This window comes from Gymnoscopelus microlampas (assembly GCF_963454915.1).
Source record: "Gymnoscopelus microlampas genome assembly, chromosome: 24".
Lineage (NCBI taxonomy): Eukaryota > Metazoa > Chordata > Actinopteri > Myctophiformes > Myctophidae > Gymnoscopelus > Gymnoscopelus microlampas.
The window spans coordinates 30,162,036-30,184,146 of NC_139961.1; the positions used below are offsets into that span (position 1 = coordinate 30,162,036).

The window sequence follows — 22,111 nt, forward strand, 5'->3', positions numbered from 1 at the left end:
CGTTACCTTTGACTTGCGTTTGGGCTCCAGCTCATCTCGGCTGGTCTTGAGACGTCTGTAGTAGAAACGCTTATCGTTGCTCATAGAGTGGATGCGGAGAAGTCTGACACTCTGAGAGAAGGTGCTGATGATGCTGAAACTCTGGTGGACAATTTTACCCTGGGGGAGGGAGAGAGAAAGAGACGAGGCAGGCCAGTAATTACAAAAGGGACAGACAAAAGTCCTCATTGGTGGCGCTTTGACTCTTCCATCCTGAGATTGGAAACATCATTCATGAACACAGCAGGACAATTTGATTGATTGCTTGAATCAATCAATTCATTTGTCAGAAATGTAAACAGCACGAGGTACAGTCGGACATTAAGGCTAAAGGATAACACTTGGGGGACTTCCATTGTGGTCCTATAAATGACTTAATTTAGACTTGGTGGCTCACTCAACAACATTGCAGTATTTCACAAGGCAAAGATGCTGGTGGATGAAACAAAAACAAAAAATATGTTATCTAGTTTGTATACTACATACAGTATGTAGACACTTAGAAGTCTGTACTCTACTGAGCATATAAACAGGCCTTAGAAATATATTAAAGACACATGTATTATAGGCACACAAAGGTATAATTGACACACAGACATACTGTAGCAAAGTGAAGATTCATAAGCCTGTACTTCTTCTCTGCCTCAAAGAATAAGTGCAGATTATGATTCATAAGCAACCTTTGTCAACAAGAGGCGAGGCCACAGTGGACAGACCTAGCCTGGAAACCAGCCGAATCTGCCAATGTAGAAAAAAAAGCCCTCTGCAGATTTGGTCCCGCTCGGTTGCGATTGGATTTCGTTGCTGAAGTTGTGGGGCACCAATCAGGGCTCGGTATGCAAACATGGGGTTTATCACCAGTGGCATTTATTTTAATCCCCCCTTGGAGATGCAGGTTCCACACAGAGATTCCAGACTAATATCTACGCAGTGATATTAGCCTTGCATGTTAAACTACATCACTTCCACCTCCATACCAGAAGGTGGAAGACTGGGCTTTTACAATGCATATATACAAGTCCCGACCTAATGCCTCATCAAGTTTGGCTGCAGTAGCCACACTCTTACCGGGAAAGATGGAGGCAGCACCATGAGCTTTGGGAAGCTGGTCAGCGTGCCAACTGCAATAACCGCTTTAACTGGTATGGTCAATATCTGTGGATTGGAAAAAAAACACAAACGGTTTTGAAATTACACTTCAGATGCTTGTAATATGGTTTTATAAAGCTCTTCACACGCTCTTGGATAGAAGAACCATTTTGGAAGGGCAATTGGAAGACAGTACACTGGAAGGGAGTCCATGCTAATAACTAATTTATACTCTGTTGCTCTGCATAAATAGCTAACATTTTCAATTTATAGCATTGTTGCTGAAAATAATACACTTTGGTTGTATGACCTAAATTAGGCTAGAGTGCATGTCCAGAGCCAGGATACATCTGAATCACATTCCTGATACCTGTATATGTTCAAAAACCTCCTTGCATACCTCAAAGTCTGTGGTGATGTGTATGGCCGCATTGTAGAGACCCTCCAGGTCTTTCGCCAACAGTGTGACACGGAACACAGCGTAGTAACCCGAGGCCAGGATCACCTTGGGTGGAGGGTGGGGAATCAACGTTAATGTGCTAAAAGCCTGATTGTGAGAACTGTTTCACCACACAATAATAGCAATGATCTGTACTGATGGGGATTCATGGAAACCAGTAAAGGGGGTGGGGGTGGTACCGTTTTATGCGTGGATGAGGTGATGTTGTGGAACTCGCTGGCCCTGGCAATGACATTGGTCCTGTTGCCTTGCTCTGTCTTCAACAGCTCCACGCTCACACTCTCGCCTGTCACCTGCCACGGCTGTAGCACCAGCTGAGAAAATGGAACGGGGGAGAAGAGGTGTGTGAGTGAGACATACAGACAGAGAGGGAGAGTGAAAGAGAGAGAATCAATTTAACACTATGGGGTGTTAAATTGACCAGACTTGCTAGCTGTGTCCCAAATTTTCAGGGGCTGCATCCTTCAAAGACTGCATTTGAAGGCTGATTACCTTCACAGCAGCAACCAAGGCTGTCCTATTTCGAAGGCTCCTTCAAATGCAGCCTTCAAATTTGGCCTTCTTTTTCCGAATTTGAAGGCTGCATCTGATGTATCCTTCAGGATAGCCTACTTCCAACCACAGCAGCAGCCAACAGGGCAGCAATGGAGGAGGAAAACCTAACATTACACTAGAAGAAATGGAGTTCTACAGCGCCTCAACCAAGTTAAGGGAGTGGTACACAGCAGCAGCAAATGTGGAAGAACACACTGGAGGAGCTCTGACTACTTTAAGCCTTTTTATTAATAAAGGTGACTGAAGTTTCGACGTTACAACAGCTTCCTCAGAGCCGAGCTACTCCAGTGTGTTCTTTCAGGTTTGCTAACTGTACAGTAATCCCTTCATTCGCGTAATCACTGTTCACATTTGTCAATATGAGCCAGTGATATTAAGATTAATAATTATCTATATATTTTTGTACGTAGGCCTATACTTTTTTATTTTCACTACATATACAGACCGATTGACTGCAACATACACACAGCTCATTAGAGCAACGACGTTCCTCCGTAGAACGTCACATTTAACAAGGCCTGGTTCCGGCTTTTGCATGCAAGGAGGTGGCCTAAGCAGCCTTCGAAGGACGCAGCCCCTGAACTGGGACACAGCTGCTGTCTGTAGACATCCTGTGGAGTGACTTTTTCAGCTCAAACAGTGTGACTCACTTCCTTTTAACCACTTAGGCCCTAGATACTTTGCCATCAACAAATAGCGAAAACAGCGGCCTTGACAATATGACATGCCCAAAATAGGTATGGCAGGTTCAAAGTGGTTAAATGAGTGTTTGTCTTAGACCCTTTCACCATATTTATTTTACATTACTTTGTTTCTGTGCTTGTATGAGACTTTTAGAAACAAAGTTGTTGATGCTCTATTACTTAATGTAAGATGTAAGTAAAGTAAGTGGAAGAAATTGGCTCTACAAATCACTGAGTCAACTGCAAAATGGTTTAGAATATGGGATTGTGATAAAACTACACTGTTACACATAAGCTACATACTAGCTGACAATAGAAACAGTGGATCAGTTTAACTAAATTTGACCCATACAAACATTTTAAAGGACTAGGTCTAATGGCCCCGTCCAATTCAAGTGGCATTTCCCATCCCGTCTCTTGAGCTATTCTGAAATCACATGATTTTGCCAAACACAGCACAAGATCTGCCAATTGCACCTGTTTTTGTTTGAAGCAGCTATCCATTTTTAAGTTAGCTTGTGGGCTTACTCATGCTGTATCTCTGAGCAAAATCTTGATCTCGACTTCCTGTATCACATGCCCTCGCGTGCCAAAACAAGTCAGTCTCATATCACTTAGCAAGAAAAAATATGTGGCAGTTCTGCCTTAAGCCAGATTTATACTCAACACGTCACATCACAAAGTGTTGTGAGTTTGTAAATCGGCTGTTTTTGGTGCACTATACAGCAGACAAACTAGAATAAATCAGGTATTATTTGTGGGATGTAGTATCATTGCAGAACTACTTTTCAATGCAATTTCTTTTGAAGGACACTCACTTCCCCCCTGGCAAGATTTGCGCAACATTGTGTAACAAAACTTTCATCTTGGGTCGACTGCATACCTCGATGGGGTTACTGTTGAAAACCACGAATAGGATGCTGCTAGCATCTGTGGCACTGAGGACACCAAAATCCAGGAAACGCTCACTCAGACTGGGGGGCAGAACCAATGGCTGGCATGGGTGGAGAGAGAAACCAGACATTACATCCATTTACATGTCTTGGGCAAAGACAAATCTATGCATTTTAAAGGGACACCATCTTGCTTTTGCGTTTCAGTTAACTCATTCAGTGCCTGACTTATTTCTGGCAGTTTGGCTCTGAGTGCCAGAGACAAAATTCATTGTAAAAAAAAAGTGCTTAGGAGCCGAGATACAGCCTTTTTCAGTAAGAAGTTAAACAAGAAGTGAATGGAGCAGAACATTTTCAAATCATGATATCTTGGGTTCTGAACATTTTTTTCTTGGACGTCTTAGACGTCCAGTGGCACAGGGCTTATGATACAACGGACGTCTTAGACGTCAAGTGGCACTGAATGAGTTAATCGTTGATGTTATCATAGTCTAAACAACAATATTTACAATACGTTTTACAGTGGGAATTCCAGTTGTAACCTCTCTCTTTGTTCCTACAATTCCCATAATGCATTTCACAGGTAATCACAGAGCTACCGCAACATCAACCTGATTGATAGTTGAAATCAAGATCGCAGAACTTTTCTGCAGCCAGCATTTCAGACATAACAAAAGACTGCTCAGATTTATGGCTACTAATGCAACAAGTATATACCAGTACAGAAAATATAGAGATCATTTTGAGATCGACAGTATTGTCATTTGAGAAGAAAATATTTTTACACTTCGCAGGGAGAGACAGAAAAGGAAAGAAAGCATAGCGGCCGCTTTGGAAAAGGTTAAAACAAAACGGCACACTTTTCCCAAAAATCTACCCTTAGCATGTGCGCAGGCTATTACCTCCAGAAAGCCTGTGTAGGCCCTGATGGGCAGGTGGAACTTGGAGGCGTTTGTCACCAACAAGATGTTGCTATCGATATGCGTGGAGGGCCGTAGTGGACTGAACTCCAGGGAGAAGATATAACGTGACGCCTGGGGAGGGATCAGCACCGGTTCTGTGAAGTTCAGCACCTGAATGGGGTAAATGCGTCAAACAACAACTTCAGCATTGTTCAGACTCCCTGTGATGTTTAGATGCTGTCACAAAACGGCTATTGTTAATGGGTAATTAATGTGATTACTATCATTTCATGCGACAATAAGGTAAAAGGATGGGTAGAGTACAAATAAGTTAAGGCCCAAGGAGGTGAGTTGTTGAAACATACTAATCGACTACAACCTCATGTGACTACAGAATTCATACAAAATGACAACATGCCATTCGGCATTAACATTTTCAGCTTTTCACAAATCAAGTTTACCTTTTATGGCTTAATTAAAATAATTTGAATCACCAGCTGTGACCACAAGGTTGTATCACATACACATGCATGAATCTAAGGCCAATTATCTATGGTATCTAATTATGTAACCACTTAAGACTTATATAACTCGTCCAATGACAAATAGTGAAAATAGCAGATCTATACTCTCAAAACGGACCGAGTTGTAAGCGTAAACGAACCCCCACGAACCCACCTTAAACATGGCGTGGGCTTCGTCGGGCAGCGCCACATCATGGACGTTGATGTCAAAATGGAAGGTGTTGGTGAGGTGGATGGGCTTCACCACAGGTTCTGTCACACTGTCCCGGATGTGGAAGAGCGTGACCGTATGGTCAAAGCCCAGATACCTGCAACAAACAACAAAAGAAGAACCACTGTCAAAAGTGAGAAAAGACGAGAGGGGTGTTACAGTGCTGCTCAATCCAACACTATTGAACATGTGTTTGTGTGTGCCGTGTGTGTGTGTGTGTGTGTGTGTGTGTGTGTGTGTGTGTGTGTGTGTGTGTGTGTGTGTGTGTGTGTGTGTGTGTGTGTCAAGTTTATTGCATCCAAATGTAAACGCATTAGTAGCATTTAGTGGCCACGCCTGCAGTCTTCAATATGACACCCAGTGTGGTGGTTAGGCCTGTGAAAGCGTTCACAGCTAAAGTAGAAGAGGAAGTCATGATTGAGCATGGTCAGCTTGTGCATGTGAAAGTCAAGTAGCTGAGTAGATGCCTGCATGGTGCTGTTGTTTAGTTTTAGCTCCGATGGCTGTGTGTGACTAAATTATATGGCAATGTTGGTCCGTCAATCGATCTGTCTAACACTTTGGTCTTAAACATGATATTATGACAACTACTGGCTGGATTGCCATGGAATGGAATAACGTGTGCACCTTCATGCTCCCCTAGATCATGTGTGGCGTAAGAAGCAGCACAACCTTTATGGGCCGCTAGCATGGTTTCTAAACCGTCGTGTCTTGTTGTTAACTATATTTTCTGTTAAGAAAATGAGAAAATGTTCATTTATAAACATACTGGTCACTAAATGTGATTAACATGGATGTTTATCGGCAGTGCAAAGGATGGGCTTGGGAAATGGACACAATCGGTACAGTACTAAGCGATGTGCGGAGTACTGTGCAGTGCTAAGTGTCCAAACCTTTGCACACCGCAAATGTTCCAGTCATATAGAAACTCTTCCAGTCATATTGAAACGAGAAGTCAAGTAGGGGAAGTGTGGAAAAATGCAGGATAAACTCATTTTGACAGTGTGATTTCCCTGAGCTCTGGGGTGAGCGCACTAGTTTAACGCCCTAAACTAGAGACGGTAAAATTATATTGTCAAAAAATCTCACATGTTTAAAAAGCACACCTTTGTGTGCAGGCATATGCAGACAGGTTCATAGACACTCAAGATTTACACACATGCATGTAAAAGTGAAAGAGACCTACCCATCTAAAACCTCCGCTTGATATGGGATTTCAAGCTTTGAGTAGCTTTTCTCTTTCGCTTTCACAGTAATTTTTCCTGAAGACTGGGAGGTCTTTTGAACCTTGGAAGCTGGAAACGCAAAGATTATGAGAACATTGTTATTTGTGGGGAACAAACACATTCAAAAGCCATACAAAAAAAAAAAAAAATGAAACACTGTTCAAAAAGTGAAAAATCTCCTGAACCTCTGTACAACTTACCATCAAAAATGATGCTTGCAACTTTGGTATATTTATGCTCGGCCGCTTTGAGCGTGACCGCTTTAAAATCTATTGTCACAGCATCGTTTGATGGACTCACTCGAATACTCTGAAAAAGAAGCGACAAATTCACCAAATGTGTGTATATACAGTATCAGTACATATATATGTACATTTTCTTCACTATAGTTAAAGATAAATTGTGATTCTGCTCATACTAATATGTCTACTGTTAATAAAAAAGTACTCACTGTAATCTGTACATCTTTTGTCCCCGAGTTTAGGAGATGTAAATTCAATAGCTTTGGTTTGTCTGTGAGCAGGGAGAGCGGTACATTTATTTCCCCATTCAAAACATTTCAGAGCTGACAAATTGATCTTAAATAGAAAAGTTTCTTTCTGGTGAGATAGATGCATACTTTTTTTGTGCTGAAAAATCATAATAGTCCATTCATAGACATGGAACAAGCTATTGGTCAATCATTATTTGTTGTTAATTATTATTGTTTATAAGTACATTATAAAATAATAACAATAATTTCAATCTTTGATGCCCTAACTTCACACAAATTTACAAGTACACATTTTAAACCCCTCTGAATCCTGATTCCTAGGCCTGGCATGCATCTACATAATGACTTACACCCCCCAGAAAAAACACACACACACACACACACACACACACACACACACACACACACACACACACACACACACACACACACACACACTACACTTACAACCACTGTTACAAAACACGTGTACCCATGGTCACAATATGATCAACACCAGCTCAAGTTTCCTCCCAGCTTCTAAAGTACTGAACCCTGTGGGCGCGAGGTGTAACTAATATACATACAGTGTAAACAAAATTCTTCTGTGAGAGGATAAAGGCGGAGTAAAGAAAGAAGGTTTACCTTGTGAGCGTAGGGTGCCAAAGTCGAGCATTTCTATGGAGGAATAGATTCCTGGTGCTGCGCACAAACAAATAAAATAATAAGAACCAGTGAGGAAATTCCTGGAGAGGAATCAACAGTGACTCCTTAGAAAATCATTCATGCATATTACCCACATGAACCCTATTGTCCATTCTCAGGTCATGTCATAATAGGTGAACATTTGGCGAAAATAGCACAGCTGCAAGCTCACAACGCGTCGCAATGTGACACATTGTGAGCTTGTAGATCGGCTATTTCCGGCAAAGAGATTTGGTGTAGAGGGAAAAAGAAGGGGCCAACTATAGCCCTGGTGTACCCCAAGTGGTTCGATAAATTCACTATCATTCAAGCATAAAGCAAAAAGGTGCTTTCACTGTAAATGAATAATCAACTGAGGAACATTGCAATTTTAATCAGTAAATCTTCCATACAATGCAATTTTTAATCAGTAAATCATCCATACAATACTGATCTTTAGTGCCTTGACATTACACAGGAACAGATGTTGAAACATCGGCTCACGCCACACCCACCCCAAACCACCAGTGCTCTGCAGCTAGTTAGCAGCTGCAGAGAAGACGCTGATTACTTAAGGAAGAATTCAGAAACTTGCTGCGGTGACACTGGTAAAAGGTGTCACATTTCACTGGGACAGACCATGTAAAAACAAGACTAGATCAAAACCTGGGATGTAAGGCTGGACCGTGTATGAAAGACTGGAGAGCTTTTCATTTGAAACAACTGATACTGGAGGCGGTGACACTCAGCCACCATGTCCCTGCAAGTTGCATCAGCCCCAGCGTCTAATCATAAGAAAAGGACAGTTATAAGGACATAATACATCCCATAGCCTGGAGGGATGATTGCTCTGTGATTGGCTATGTCGTGGTTGCCAGCCTACTGCTCAATTGTGAAACTTCATTAGTCAGTGACTCAATGACACGGGCACCAATGTAGCAGTCCAGCCAAAACAAACAAACAAACAAAAAACACTTGAGACTATCAAAACTGTGAAAGGAGTGGTGGGGGCTTGCGAGCCAAAGGTCTTTGGTATCAAATGGTGGGAAGAAATCTGGAGGGCAGGGGTAAAAAAAGGGCGTCTGTTTCTTCTGTCTCATCTAATTACACTAAGGTTCTTTCGAAGAAGGCACCCCGAGGAACTCGATCCACGGACGTTGCTGTGGAATGTTGCTCAACAGTTGACAGAGGGTCGTATGCGAGAGCTGTCATGTGTAATAAGTTGGGAAAGCACTTATTACACATGAGTGTTTATCTCCACATGAGTGTTTATCTCCACGCACTGATGGTTGTGTGACAGTTAATGGATGGCAGGTAAAACAAGGGAAACAGAAGGTAGGCGCATACATATATATATATATATATATATATATATATATATATATATATATATATATATATATATATATATATATATATATATATATATATATATATATATATAGCGCACTGAGATGGCATGCGTTGATTTTCTGCTTTATTTAGAAGCAGTGTGAGACAGAGATTAAAGAGAAAAGGATGACATGACTAAGGTCATGAGTCGAATCCACAGCCATGACACCAGGACCATGACTGTCAATGTGATATAATGTTTACTAAGAACAGCCCCGCATGAGCTGTGTGCGTGTGCGCGCGTGCGTGCGTGCGTGTCTGTGCCTACCTGAGGTGACTTCCACCTCCACAGGGAGGATAATAAACTGGTCTGGGTCCGATGCGTTGGTTTTAATCCTGATGAAGGCAGTGTGGTTGTCTGCCTCTCGTGACGAGAAGCTCGCCCTCATCACCCCTTTAGTCTCGAACGGGGGGATCTCCTGAGAAAGAAACAAGGTTTGTAGGGTGTCTTCAGAAAGTCAATTTCAAGGACATTTTAAAGACCTCCCAGCATCTCCTTGTTTCAGAGACGTGCCATCCAATTTATGAGTGCTTAACTCTTTGCTGAACTTGGGAGCATGTGACACATTCAAATCCAGATAGGGGTACGGGTAGAATTCCTTCCCCTACCAAAAGTTAAGTCTCTTATTTTATAAGGCACGTTCTGTAGAGCTCATCAAGACTGTACTCTTTAATTCAATAAACAAAAATATGTTTAGTTACGTTATTTATCCAATTTGTATGCACCAGTTTCATTTCAGTGTTCTTTTATTGCTGTTATTTACAGTAAATCTAAGGGAAACACCGATTATGTAATGACAATTCAGCTTGTAAAAGGGAAGGATTCCAGAATCATTGAGGCTACATTCAGAACAAGCCATCACGGTATTGCAGCACCTGGAATGGGCGCAGTATAATGCTGATTTTCCAGATCTGTTGGTTCACCACCAACGCTGAGCTATATTAGTACACACTAAGTGTACGTGTAGCGAAGGAGGGACGATAATAAATCACATATTTTATGGTTAAAAATTCCTGTCTATCCTTGTACGCACCCACAAGTTTAGGGTGCCGCCCTGTTGCCCTGTGGGCAGCTCCAGGTGCAGGTCACCTCCACTGGAGTACATTTCCACCACCTGTGAGAGCAGGAGGCAAACCATTACATTAGACAAAAGCATATCAACTTGTCATAAAGGAAACATTGAATCATGCTAGGGTGACACCTGACTCCTGTCAATATTCTAGCATCCTCAGGTACATTTGTATTGTTTTGAACATCAAGTTATTGAAGGAGGAGACTGTGAATCAGGTATCCAGAGGTGGCGAGTAACGGGTGTTCCTTTAAGATACTTTTTCACAGACATCCTGGAGTTATTTCAGAAATTTGATTTGAGACGGATTTTTTTGCAGTTATTTCAGTCAAACAAAAGGACATTTGTGTGACGGAGACTCATCCCTGAAAGGAGCCTTTCATGACTTGGGTCAAAAAGGAAACTAGAGGAAGACTTAAGATGATTATGTTAAAATTTGCCTTGGCTGTCAATGTGGTTCCCATAAAATTTAATGCAAACAAAATGAAAGAGAGACATGATTGTGGATATGGACACAACAATCAGAAGATACAAGAAGCCATAACACAACTGGCAGTATACATATTCCCGTTCATATTTTCAAAGAACAGTGCAAAAAGTACCAGGTGCGTGGTTAAGTTTACCTGTAGCGGTTCACTGTGTGGGTTGTGAATGTTGATAAGAGGAGAGAAGCTGCTATTGACAGGCACCCGGGCCCCAATGAAGGGCCGTAATCTGTATGGGTTGGGTATGCCCACTCCGAACACCTGGAGAGAAATATGGACAAATGCAATGTTCCGTTTTTCCAATTCCGAGGTTCCACACTTGTTAGAGACAACTTTTTTTCTCCACTGCATAAGAAGAATTTGTTTGGGGTTCAGTTATAGGGTATGATCATACAACAAGAGCGTGCATAATAGCCAGGGCTCTCCATTCATCCATTCATCTATTTTGTTGACTCTTTTTTTTGCATCGTCCCATTTTCAAAACACCAACCTGATATGTAAACACTCCATGATGTGAGGTATTAATAAATAAAGTATTCTCTACGTTGCCGACTACTCGTGCCAGGAAAACGACGTCAAACGACGTGTTCCCCCCCGGATGAATTATCTGTAGAGAAAGGAAAGAGAAAAAAGAAAAGGGAAATCTGAATATTTTTCATCTAGTTGGAATGCAAGCTCCAGTCACTCGTTTTGGTTAGGTTACTGGACAGGTACAGATTGATATCTACGGTATAAATTATCAAGGGAGAATATTTTGCTTCTGCTCCCAAATATAGGCAGCTCTTCATTACATTTGGAAGACACTTACTACAGGCCAATAGTTGTATTAACATCATGAACATAGAAATTAACATGAATTACTAAAGTCTGTAATAATTGTGTTTTGGGGAATTTGGAGATCAGGCACAATGCAAAGGGACTTCAAACTATTCCATGTCACAGACCCCCAAATCGATTTTCATTCTTCCAAGAACCCCATTTCAAATGATTCTGTCATAGGGACACTGATATGATGATTTGGTTTAAATTAAAGCATGAGCAATTGATTCATAGTGGGGACAATGAATCATGTTAGAAAAGTCAGATTTCTGTATCCTTCTAATTTGAAGTAATTTAAATGATAATGGAATTATAACTACTAATGTGACTGTGGATGCCCAAGAACCCACAGTGAAAAACATTGGCTAGACTATGGAAGTTGGACAATGCGATTCATGTTACATACATACTCTGAAGTAATTCGCTACTGTACACCTGCTGAGTAAAACTAGTGATGTCACTGACAGTAGGACTTTAGACTGCTTTAGATCATTTATATACTTCATCATACTTTCGACAAGTGTCGCTCGAAGGTATATGGGTCACTTGTCTGTGTCAAGAGAAGGCCTTGACCCAGAAAAACACATACATTATTAAATAATTCAAACTCTAATGACACTGAAGGGTATTCTCAGTGACTGTATATCACAATGACAATATTGAGCTTTTATATAGTTATATTTGAGAAATGTGTATGTTTTTTTTTCATTTTCTTGTCTTTTCTATCGTTTGACCCAGAATCCCATGAAAAACTAATGAAAACAGCCACTGAGGCTTCACCTGTTAAACATTCACAACACACATTCATTCATTCATTTTTAAGCTATTTTGGGGGATTTTTTAAACCTCCACCACAGGTAGTAGAGAGAGACAGGAAACACAGAGAGAGAGAGAGAGCAGGGGAGAGAGAGCAGGGGAGTGTCAAGCTGCAAATGGTACGGACAGCCAGGAATCGAACCAGGGACTTACTATCAGGCATTACAGCCCATGTGGCATGCGCCCTAAACACTCAGCTATCGGGTCGCCCGTTCAGAGGACACTTTAGGGCAAATTGTATATTATATTATATTATATATATTAAAAGCATTGAGGGTAATAAATCGAGACTAGAGGGGGGGGGGTGTAGTCGGCATCTTCTCTGCCTCTTTCCAGTGCAATTACACTTGGGTTTGTCGCTAAGAAAAGTCTCAGTGTTTTGTGAAAAGACAGTTTCTGTCACTGGGCAATGAGTTTTGTCATATGTTGGTTGTGGTGTGTGTTGTGGTTCCTGCTTGAAAATGGTAAACTAGCACTTAGGGCTGAAATGGAAGGTCGGACCCTTGATCACACTTTGCAGAAGAGAGACAAATGTATAGTCTCCGCCAGGCCGAAGGCGTGGCGGAGACTATGTTTTCGCCTCTGTCTGCCCGTGTGTGTGTCTGTCTGTCTGTCCGTCTGTCTGTGAGCAGCTAATCTCCAGCACCATTGAACGGATCGGTATGAAACTGTGCATGCATACTCCTTGGAGGTTGCCCCAAACTTCTCAAATCGGCCTGTTATAGCGCCACCAGGAGGCCGATGTTTGCTAAACTTTTTTTTTTCAATGATTAGCGATGCAACTCCTTGCAACTACTTGCAACCATTATCCCCAATGGCAGTTGCAAGGAGTTGCATGGGTGTAGACTGGCCTTAAAACGGTTTTGTTGCAAGAGTTGCAACTAGTTGCATTGGTGTGGACTGGCCTTAAGGCATGATTCAATTCACCCTGTGATAAAACTGCTAACATAATTTGCAAATGACAGTGTTTTCATTTCAAAACAACTCTGATAAGAACATCAGGGGAAAACATGCCACAAGACTTCCTGTTGAATTTTGAAAACAAAATTCACAATGACTTTTAATGTACACATGGCACGGGGTAAAAAACACAGGTAAAGTGCGAGAGGAGAAAAACAAAACAAAGAAAAATCACTTACCCTGTTTTGAAAGAACGACGCATGGAAATGCGCAGTTGTGGCTGATATCGATATTAAGCTTATTTCCTCTTGGCTTGGGTTGTGCAAGTAAACTTTTTCCATTTTTGGCATGCCAACAGGCCTGAAATATAAGGGACAAATACAGAAAATACACACACAAACACGTGTCAATAGTGTCACTAACATGGTGAGTCAAAGCATTACTGGATCCAGAGACCAAATGACAGGTTTCAAAACAAACCAGCTTGATATTATCAGTGAAGTCTAGAACAAATCTGAAATCTCACTGGTTTGGAAAAAGTTTCATGAATTTGACAGCCTCAGGAGTCAGGACCCAACATGTTAAACAACAAATTCCTTTTAAGAGTTGTCGGTTGAGAATAACACTTAGGTGGTTAATGATGCTGAGACAGGATTCATGAGAATAAGAGACAAGGTGGAAACACTACCGGCTACAAAAAGTTTGATATAGGCCTACAGGAAACAACACATTGCATTGACTGCAAAGTGAGTTGAAAGATAAAATGTTTCTTTGTGTTTCCTTATTGTTGGTCGTCTGTGAGAATGAGCGCAGACAGTGTTCGCTTTATCGTAATTTTTGGTCATGTTCCTCAGTTTAGTTTCATGCTGAATGCTATGGGTTTTTTATATACCTCTTCTTAGGATTTAACTTATTTTGTATATAATTGTACAACTTGATGCGAGTTAAAGCTTCCTTTTTGTCCACACTTTGTCTTCTGCCTGGGCCTTATCTAGAGCACTGTGGTGAAAACAACTAACAGATAAATATAAATACATTCGGCAGGTGCTGCAAACATTTGTGCTTGTTGGGTCAAGTGGCCTTATTAGAATAAAGTGAATAAATCCCTCATTCATTCATAATTATACTATTACCTGCCGGGAGTCTAGCCTAGCTCTAGTTAAGATGCAGTATGGCAAACAAGGCACTCTTCAACTGACGGTCCAATACACATCTATAAAAGTGACCACTTAGCAGCAGCATCCCTTGATAGATCCATTTATATAATACATTTTAATTTCTGAGAATGTAAAAGTGCAATGAGCATCAAATGGTAAATCAGCAACTTTAAAAGCAACTAATGGTACAGAGTACAAGGTAGAGCTAGCATAATGTGCAAGTTCCATTACAGGTAAAAAATAACTACAGTATAACCTAAATCATCTGAGTTAGAGATATTCTTTTCAACGTTTCATTTATTGCAGTGGTTAACAGCAGGTTTTTACATTTGTCAGACTGCTCTGCGTACCAGGTGGTCAGTGATGGCATCATGAACAGGTGGTCAGTCAAAGAAACAGATTAAGAATCCACTGTCACACTTTCCTGTGTTTGTCATTCCAGATGTTGCACAGGCCGATTTCACAGGTTTAGCAGCATAGCATTACGTCGGAATAAAAACATGGACATACAGTACAGTCGATACACAACAAAGATCTGTGTTTTCTACATGATACCGTACAGTGGCACGTAACAAAAAACGATTTGCTGGGAGTGGCTGAACATTAAGGTTTGTACTCACTGTTCATGGAAGTCGAGCATAGGTGGCTCGAAGCGTATGGGCCTGGTGTTCCCTCTGTGCAGAGGCAGGCTGGAGGGACAGAACATGAGACAGGTTAGGAGGATAGACGAGAGAGCGGTGCACTGCCCTGTGTCCATGTTAGTGCCACAGTGAGTGGTTGCACTGTCAAAACAGACATAACTCGGAAGTTAAAGGGGTTGAGTGTGTGTGTGTGTGTGTGTGTGTGTGTGTGTGTGTGTGTGTGTGTGTGTGTGTGTGTGTGTGTGTGTGTGTGTGTGTGTGTGTGTGTGTGTGTGTGTGTGTGTGTCTCTCTCACAGCAACAGGAAACCTGTCAAACCTGCTCAGTATGACGACACAGCAGTGCATATTATTTCTCTCCTTTTACAGATAATTCACTTCTATAGCTCACCTAGCATGAGTTGCATTAAAAAGAGAGTGCCTTGCCTTGTGAGCTTTAACAAAAACAATGGAGGCAGTGCAATAGTTATTGTTGCTTGGCCCTCACTATTAAGACGCCTGCACAACACCAATGACCACTCCACAATCAGTCTGCAAGTTAGCCTGGGGGTTCACATTTTGCATGCGTGCCGCAAAAAGCCCTACAGCGTAAATAGATTTGAGAATGCAAGCAGTTTGAAAGCTCCAGATTTCTGCAAACAGCACATCAGAGCTGTAGGGTAAGGTTTGCAATGTTAAGTATATACTGTATACTGCGTGTGTGCACACACACACACACACGCACACGCACACGCACACGCACATGCACACGCACACGCACACACACACAATATATATACATAAAGCTCCGCCTGAGGCAAAATGTTCCCATACGTCATGTTAACATTTTTAATAGTGAAATGTCAATTTCTGATTGGCCCACGACAGCACGGTGACACAAGACACAAAAAGAAAAAATGTCTGATGGCAGCAGCTGATTGGTGTAAGAAGTGCTAGCAGAAAGCAGGAAGGTGTGAAATGGCCCACTATCTGTCGAGGGCTCCATCAGCACTGCAAGGCGACCGACAAGCTGACCACAAGCCACTTCCTGTTCTAGATGAGCGAGAGAGAAATACCCTATTATAATTATACTTGAACTCAGTCCTTATGGGGCCCAATGGTAAATGCAACAACTTCGACTACCAAACGTCGATTATGTGGTTGATGCACAAATAAAGTGTTTCAGTTCCATGGGGGCTGGGGAGGGGCAACACATTGGCAGATATTTTGGGTTACATTTGACTTTTCTGATTGTTGTCGAGAAACTTTTGTTGTTCCGTATCCATTTGAGGAGAAAATATTGATATAAACAAACATACAAGTATTTTACAAAGTCTTTATGACAAGGACCAGACATAAAAACACAGAACGTTTAAGTTTGCAGCGAGGTTAAAATAATGTCATCAGAGAACCATACATTGTGTCCAGTGTAGCATTTCATTATAACCCAACCTGGGCTCTGCCAACTACACTTTAAATAATGGAGTATATTGCCGTTTTGGTTTACAAAAAATAAACGTATAGATGCTGATACTGTAGATGATTAACATACACCAACAGAACATTAAGCAAGGGATAATCAATGGGGAGCAGGTCATTATTGAGAAATAAACCCAGACAGACCCCGACGCGTAGTGGAGGGGTCTTCTTTTTAGGTTACTGTTTTCAAAAACATAATTTAATTGAGAGCAATGTTCAGCTGTAAATGACATTCTGTGTTCGTTTACATAGCTGCCACATTGGATACCCGCACAAAATCAAGCAATGCAGATTGATATGAGCCAGGTGAGTCTTTGATTAGACAGCGGTCTCTTATTGAGTTAAGCGGTCATTATTCAAAAATAACAGACCACTGAATTCAGTGATTGACCAATCAGAATCAAGCATTCAACCATGCCGCGTAATAAGTATTAAGTTAAATCAATAATGACCAAATCGGAGTTTAGATACAATTCACACCACGCTCCTCCTGAGGCAATAGGCAAATGCAGAAATACTGTATAGACACGTCTGAGGGCTGTTCAGAAGGGGATCTGTACAATATTAGCCCACTCAACAGCAGCAGCAGCAGCGATACAGTATCCTTATCACAAGAACTAATAAACACATACTGGTCCAGCCGGTGGACATTGACCTCCTATTATCAAGCTAGCTTTTCAAACACATAACTTAAGCTACAGTGTACTCCCTTAAAAATACACACAAGCACACTCACTGAGATCTAGTGGCATATTACCAAGTAAAACTACAGCTACCGTATGCAAACTGAATTCAAAGCTTTGCCAATGAAAACAGGTGACATCTCAAGAGAATCCTGAGGGAAGCTACAGCCAGCCTGTTATGTGTGCTTATGAGACCTGATAATAATCAGCTTTATTTGTGTAGCACCGTTCACACAAAACATGAAGCTCAATATGCATTACATTAAAGAGATAAAAACAGGAAACAGGAAACATAGAACAGGAAGGGGAAGAACTTAACAGAAAACAGCTAAAAATGCTTACGTAAAACACGTAATTAATCAATGGAAAATAAAATGAAAACATGCCTCATAAATTGTGAGACATGCTGCTATGTAAAGGCTAGGTAAGGTAAGACAGACGTATTTGCATAGCACATTTCAACGACAGGGCAATTAAATGTCCTTTACATAAAACATTAAGCAAAACAAACACTGAAGGGTAGGCTAGGTTAAAAAACATTATGTTCCAACCCTGCAAATCTAGCAAGCCTGCAGTCGATAGTCTAAGGCTCATGAATGAACATGAAACAACAGGGAGCCTGTGATGTTGGTCGAAAATACATTTTGCAGCATTTCAAAGTATTTGAGATTTAATAATTATTTCAGCATCTTACTGATTTATTAATGACCGTACCGTGGCAATATTTCTGAAACAATGCTGTTGTGGTCACATTGTTTATACAGGACTCAAATCAGAGCCTAAAATAATACGTAGGTTTATTATTACTTGTGGTTTGATCAAGGGAGTCAGGTTGCCAAGTTTTTTGAAGAGCTCAGCCCCAAAGAAAAAAGAGCTCATCTTTTTTCTTTGGGGCTAACTAGGTCTAATCCTATTTTAACGTTTAGAAAGTTATTATTCATCTATATATTGATTGCAGACAGACAGGTGTCAGGTATGCTTAAGGCATCTGCATCGTTTGGTTCAACAGCCTACTAATAGAACAGTGTATTGTGTATCATTAGCTTAGATATCGAAGCTAAAATTTATGATAACACCAAGCAGAACTACATTCTATACTATATAGTGAGAACAGCAAAAGGCCAGGGCCCCTTGTGCGACACCATTTTGAAGTTTGTGTCATATTTTCTCCAAAACTAATGAAAACTTTAAATGGGTCTATATTCCGAACTCATACAGGAGGATACAGGATATGGAGTGGTTCCCAAACATTTTAGCTCAAAACCCAAAAAGAGAAATTTGCCTGGGACCCAAACTAGTCGATGAAAAGTTTAAATCTTTTGAAATAATAGATTTCTGTTTTTAAATGTAAGAAACGGGAAAAACAGTGGGCTAGAGGATAAACAAGTGAAATTTTAAATGATGAAAATGTTTAATTAGTACAGAAAATTGCAACTCGAATTCTATCAAATTGAAGCGGATAAATTATTTTTGTGGGGTTCTCTCTCCTGATTGGATAAAATAGGTATCCCGACCGGAAATTCTCTTTTTTGTTATAGCTTTAACTTTTTGGTCAAACACAAGCGTTGATGAGGTGCTGACCACGGCAGGTAATAATGTTGAGAAGGAGGAGGCTGCACAACTCTTAGTCATGATAAAAAGTTAAAGCCATAGCTTTAACTCTTTTTCCTCTCTTTTTTACTTTTTTTTACAAAAAAAGATCAATTACACACGCTTTAATCTAAAGTTCCCTCTATTGCTGTATTTGCAGGCTTTCTCATCCTAAACATTGAGACTCCATGCTGTGTTTTAGCTGGGAACAGTGGCTAAATCATCTGTTTCACTGGGACAGGGGAGGGGCATTTTCTCTTTCAACTCATGCCCAAGGTGATGTCATTCCTGAGGCATGCTGTGTCGGGTACGTGTGGAGGGATGCATCCCATTGCAAAAAGGATCCTGGTGCAGGGCAGAGTGGAGTACGCCCACGCATGCACAGTCACACACACACCCGCAGGACATACAACTCACCCAGCCAGATTCACACGTGGGTCTCTATGGGTGTGTTCACAACAAGGCCAAGCAGCGCAGGCCTCTGATCTGGAGGACTGTGATTGGACGAATTCCAGAGCAGGAGAGCTGGACTCGCTTTTAGGGAATGTAAAGCACCAAGAGGGGGGTGCAAACAATTGCGTAGAACGTGTGCGCATGTGCACGTTGTCATGTCAATAATCTTGAAACGTGCATACGAGTAAAAACACATCACATGCCTACAATACCTTCAAACTTGGTGGTTTCAAAATTCTGCCAGGGTTTGTTTTAGATGCCCACAAGAAAATGTCCTTTGTATTTGTTTGTTTTAAATCTACCATTTTCAAGAAGTCCAGACATTCTCCCTATAACCCTATGGTGTATTAGTAACTACTACTAGACTAAATGGTCTACCGGTACAGAATTGAGAAAAATCTCTCATGAAAGTCTGACAAATCTGTGCCCTTTCCGCCCCAGGGCAATCGATTCAGCGAGGCAACCTGCAGGAAAGCCGAGTTGGAAACGAGGACAAGGTGTGCTACCGCAAATGATGACATGCTCCACTGCCACACCTACTAAATGCCAAGCCACTACAGCTATGGAGGACTCGCCACACCTCCACTGAAGATTTCAGAGGGGTGGTTTACAATTTGTTTTATAGAAGTGTCATTTGGGGAAAAAAATTGAATCTGCGCATCCTTGCATTGAATCTCAACTTGCAAAAGCATGCATGCACTATTATTTTCTAGTTACTGTAGCTTGAGCATATGTTTCAGGAGGGAAGCAATTGCTGCTGAAATGGTGCCATTATAAAACCCTTCAAAGTCGTCCATTGTCTTCTCAGTCTGGTAACAAATGGGACCACATTTGGTCATGGGAATATAAATAAGTGTGTGTGTGTGTGTGTGTGTGTGTGTGTGTGTGTGTGTGTGTGTGTGTGTGTGTGTGTGTGTGTGTGTGTGTGTGTGTGTGTGTGTGTGTGTGTGTGTGTGTGTGTGTGTGAGAGAGAGATGAGAATCCATATCTGCATCACACTGAGGAAGGCTTTTTAGGCCAGAGTAAAACACGTAATCATATTTGTAAAGATCATAAAAACATTTGTTTCCACCAGCTTAAGAGATGCAAAAGAGATGCGTTTGTCAGATGGGACATTATGAGTACCAGAACATTTAGACCAGGGGTGGGCAACTTTGTAGATGGTGAGGGCCACAAAATTTCCTCAATCACTCTGGGGGGCCGCATTGTTTATCGGCAAAAAAAACAAAAACGGTCCGGGGGGCGGTGCGCCGGTTCGGACCAAAATGCAAAATGCAAAAAAAAAAACCTTTTTTTTTTTTTTTGGCCAAAACACATTTCATTTCAAAGGGCCAAGTCCACACAGTTTGTTTTGTGTCTCCAGCAGAGTTTCTGTCTCTATCTCTCTCTGGAAGAGGTTGCACATGAACTCTGCAGCCGCACTGCGGCGCTCCAACACAAACAATACCAATACAAAGACGAGGAATAAGAAGAATAAAGTAGAAGTTACGTGTGGTTGCAGGTGTAGACTTGGCCAAAAAACAATTTAAAACATTTTTGGCAAAAAAAAAAAAAACTTTTTTTTTTTTTTTTTTGGGGGGGGATTTTGGCCTGGGGCCGCATTGAGTGAGGGTGCGGGCCGCATGCGGCCCGCGGGCCGCCAGTTGCCCATCCCTGATTTAGACCATTCCAGAAATACTTTTCAACTCAACAGATTACTGTGTACCTGACAAGCGACAACTTGCCTGACATTGCATTGTTCCGTCCTGGACTACTGATGCGATGCAAATTCCACATACGTGTCCTCCAACAACAAAATCTCCCTCTAGACAATAAAGTCTAATCTAATCTATCTCAGATCAGTTTAAAACAAAACAAAAAGGAGTATTTATAAAAACTGTATGACCCCTGTCAGAGACAAAGATGCAAAAGTAAACATAATCAAATCTTACCTTTTTTGATGATATGAATTTATGTCAGACTCTGTCTGTAAAAGAAAGTAAGAATAGTTTGATTGGACATAACAGGAAATACACAAGTGACAATTTAACTATAACCTGTGCAGTTAAAAACATGATTAAGGTGCTTAACTTGAGGAATTATTCATAGGTTAAGAGATGCGATGCATAATGCTCTTAATTACATATTAAATATTTTGGAACATAGTGGTGGTAGCGCCCTCAAGTAGAGCTTAGAGCTGGACCCCTGGCACAGGGGCACTGCTCAGTGGCTGCCCACTGTGCCAACAAGTTAGGTGGGGTCAGGCAGAGGACACATTTCTCCAGAGGGATCAATAAAGAATAACTCATCAAAAAAATTCAGAGGGCATATAGCAAGTTAGAGGGCATCGTTCACAATCCAGGTCAAGTCCTGGGTCAAATAAAAATCAAGCCAGTCAGAAAGTCTAACTTCTGTCTCATTCCCCTTGAATGCACAGGTTACATCTCCCCACTTGTTAGTTGTTAGAAGGATTAAGAGCTTGTCATAGGATAGTTTAGTGAGAAAGCGTCAATGAATAATGAAAAACACTGGTGCTGCTGAACGATGCCTTCAGCAGGGCACGTGAGGTCAACTCACACTCACGTTAGAGACTCTCTGGCTCAAACAAGAACTGGCAAGTGAGAAGGTTAGGTTTCAGCACCACTAGCTACAGTATTGTGTTGCCAGCCACCGCTGCTCTGCCATTTGTGCAGTTAATATGACTTATAGCTGAAATCAGGCGCATCCGGTGACAGCTTGGCTATATGGAATCATAAGATTAATAAGATTGAGTTTCAACACCTCAAGGTACAGAATTTTGTGTCCTGCTGTTTGACATTTGAGCAAAGGAAAGGACATAAATTAGCCAAGTCGGTGGTTATTGGTTTCTGCATGCCTTAAATAAAAAACAACTTAATACTTCCTAGGTTAATATGAGCATCAAAATAATATT

The 22,111-nt window shown here is 41.2% G+C and overlaps 1 protein-coding gene across 2 annotated transcripts in view; it reads right to left on the reverse strand.

Annotated features, from left to right (window-relative positions):
• LOC311040380 (transmembrane protein 131-like) overlaps positions 1 to 22,111 on the reverse strand; it is a 43,956-nt gene that overhangs the window by 18,218 nt on the left and 3,627 nt on the right. For both annotated transcript variants that reach the window (XM_084050627.1, XM_084050626.1), the window contains exons 3-20: positions 21,132 to 21,166; positions 14,998 to 15,066; positions 13,460 to 13,580; positions 11,176 to 11,292; positions 10,824 to 10,946; positions 10,165 to 10,245; positions 9,399 to 9,549; positions 7,700 to 7,756; positions 7,034 to 7,095; positions 6,783 to 6,891; positions 6,543 to 6,651; positions 5,300 to 5,453; positions 4,622 to 4,792; positions 3,710 to 3,820; positions 1,768 to 1,902; positions 1,529 to 1,633; positions 1,108 to 1,194; positions 7 to 159 (exon numbers count right to left, since the gene is read on the reverse strand). In XM_084050627.1, the coding sequence (XP_083906753.1) occupies positions 7 to 159; positions 1,108 to 1,194; positions 1,529 to 1,633; positions 1,768 to 1,902; positions 3,710 to 3,820; positions 4,622 to 4,792; positions 5,300 to 5,453; positions 6,543 to 6,651; positions 6,783 to 6,891; positions 7,034 to 7,095; positions 7,700 to 7,756; positions 9,399 to 9,549; positions 10,165 to 10,245; positions 10,824 to 10,946; positions 11,176 to 11,292; positions 13,460 to 13,580; positions 14,998 to 15,066; positions 21,132 to 21,166 (1,950 nt within the window). The remainder of the gene's footprint in view (positions 1 to 6; positions 160 to 1,107; positions 1,195 to 1,528; positions 1,634 to 1,767; positions 1,903 to 3,709; positions 3,821 to 4,621; positions 4,793 to 5,299; positions 5,454 to 6,542; positions 6,652 to 6,782; positions 6,892 to 7,033; positions 7,096 to 7,699; positions 7,757 to 9,398; positions 9,550 to 10,164; positions 10,246 to 10,823; positions 10,947 to 11,175; positions 11,293 to 13,459; positions 13,581 to 14,997; positions 15,067 to 21,131; positions 21,167 to 22,111) is intronic.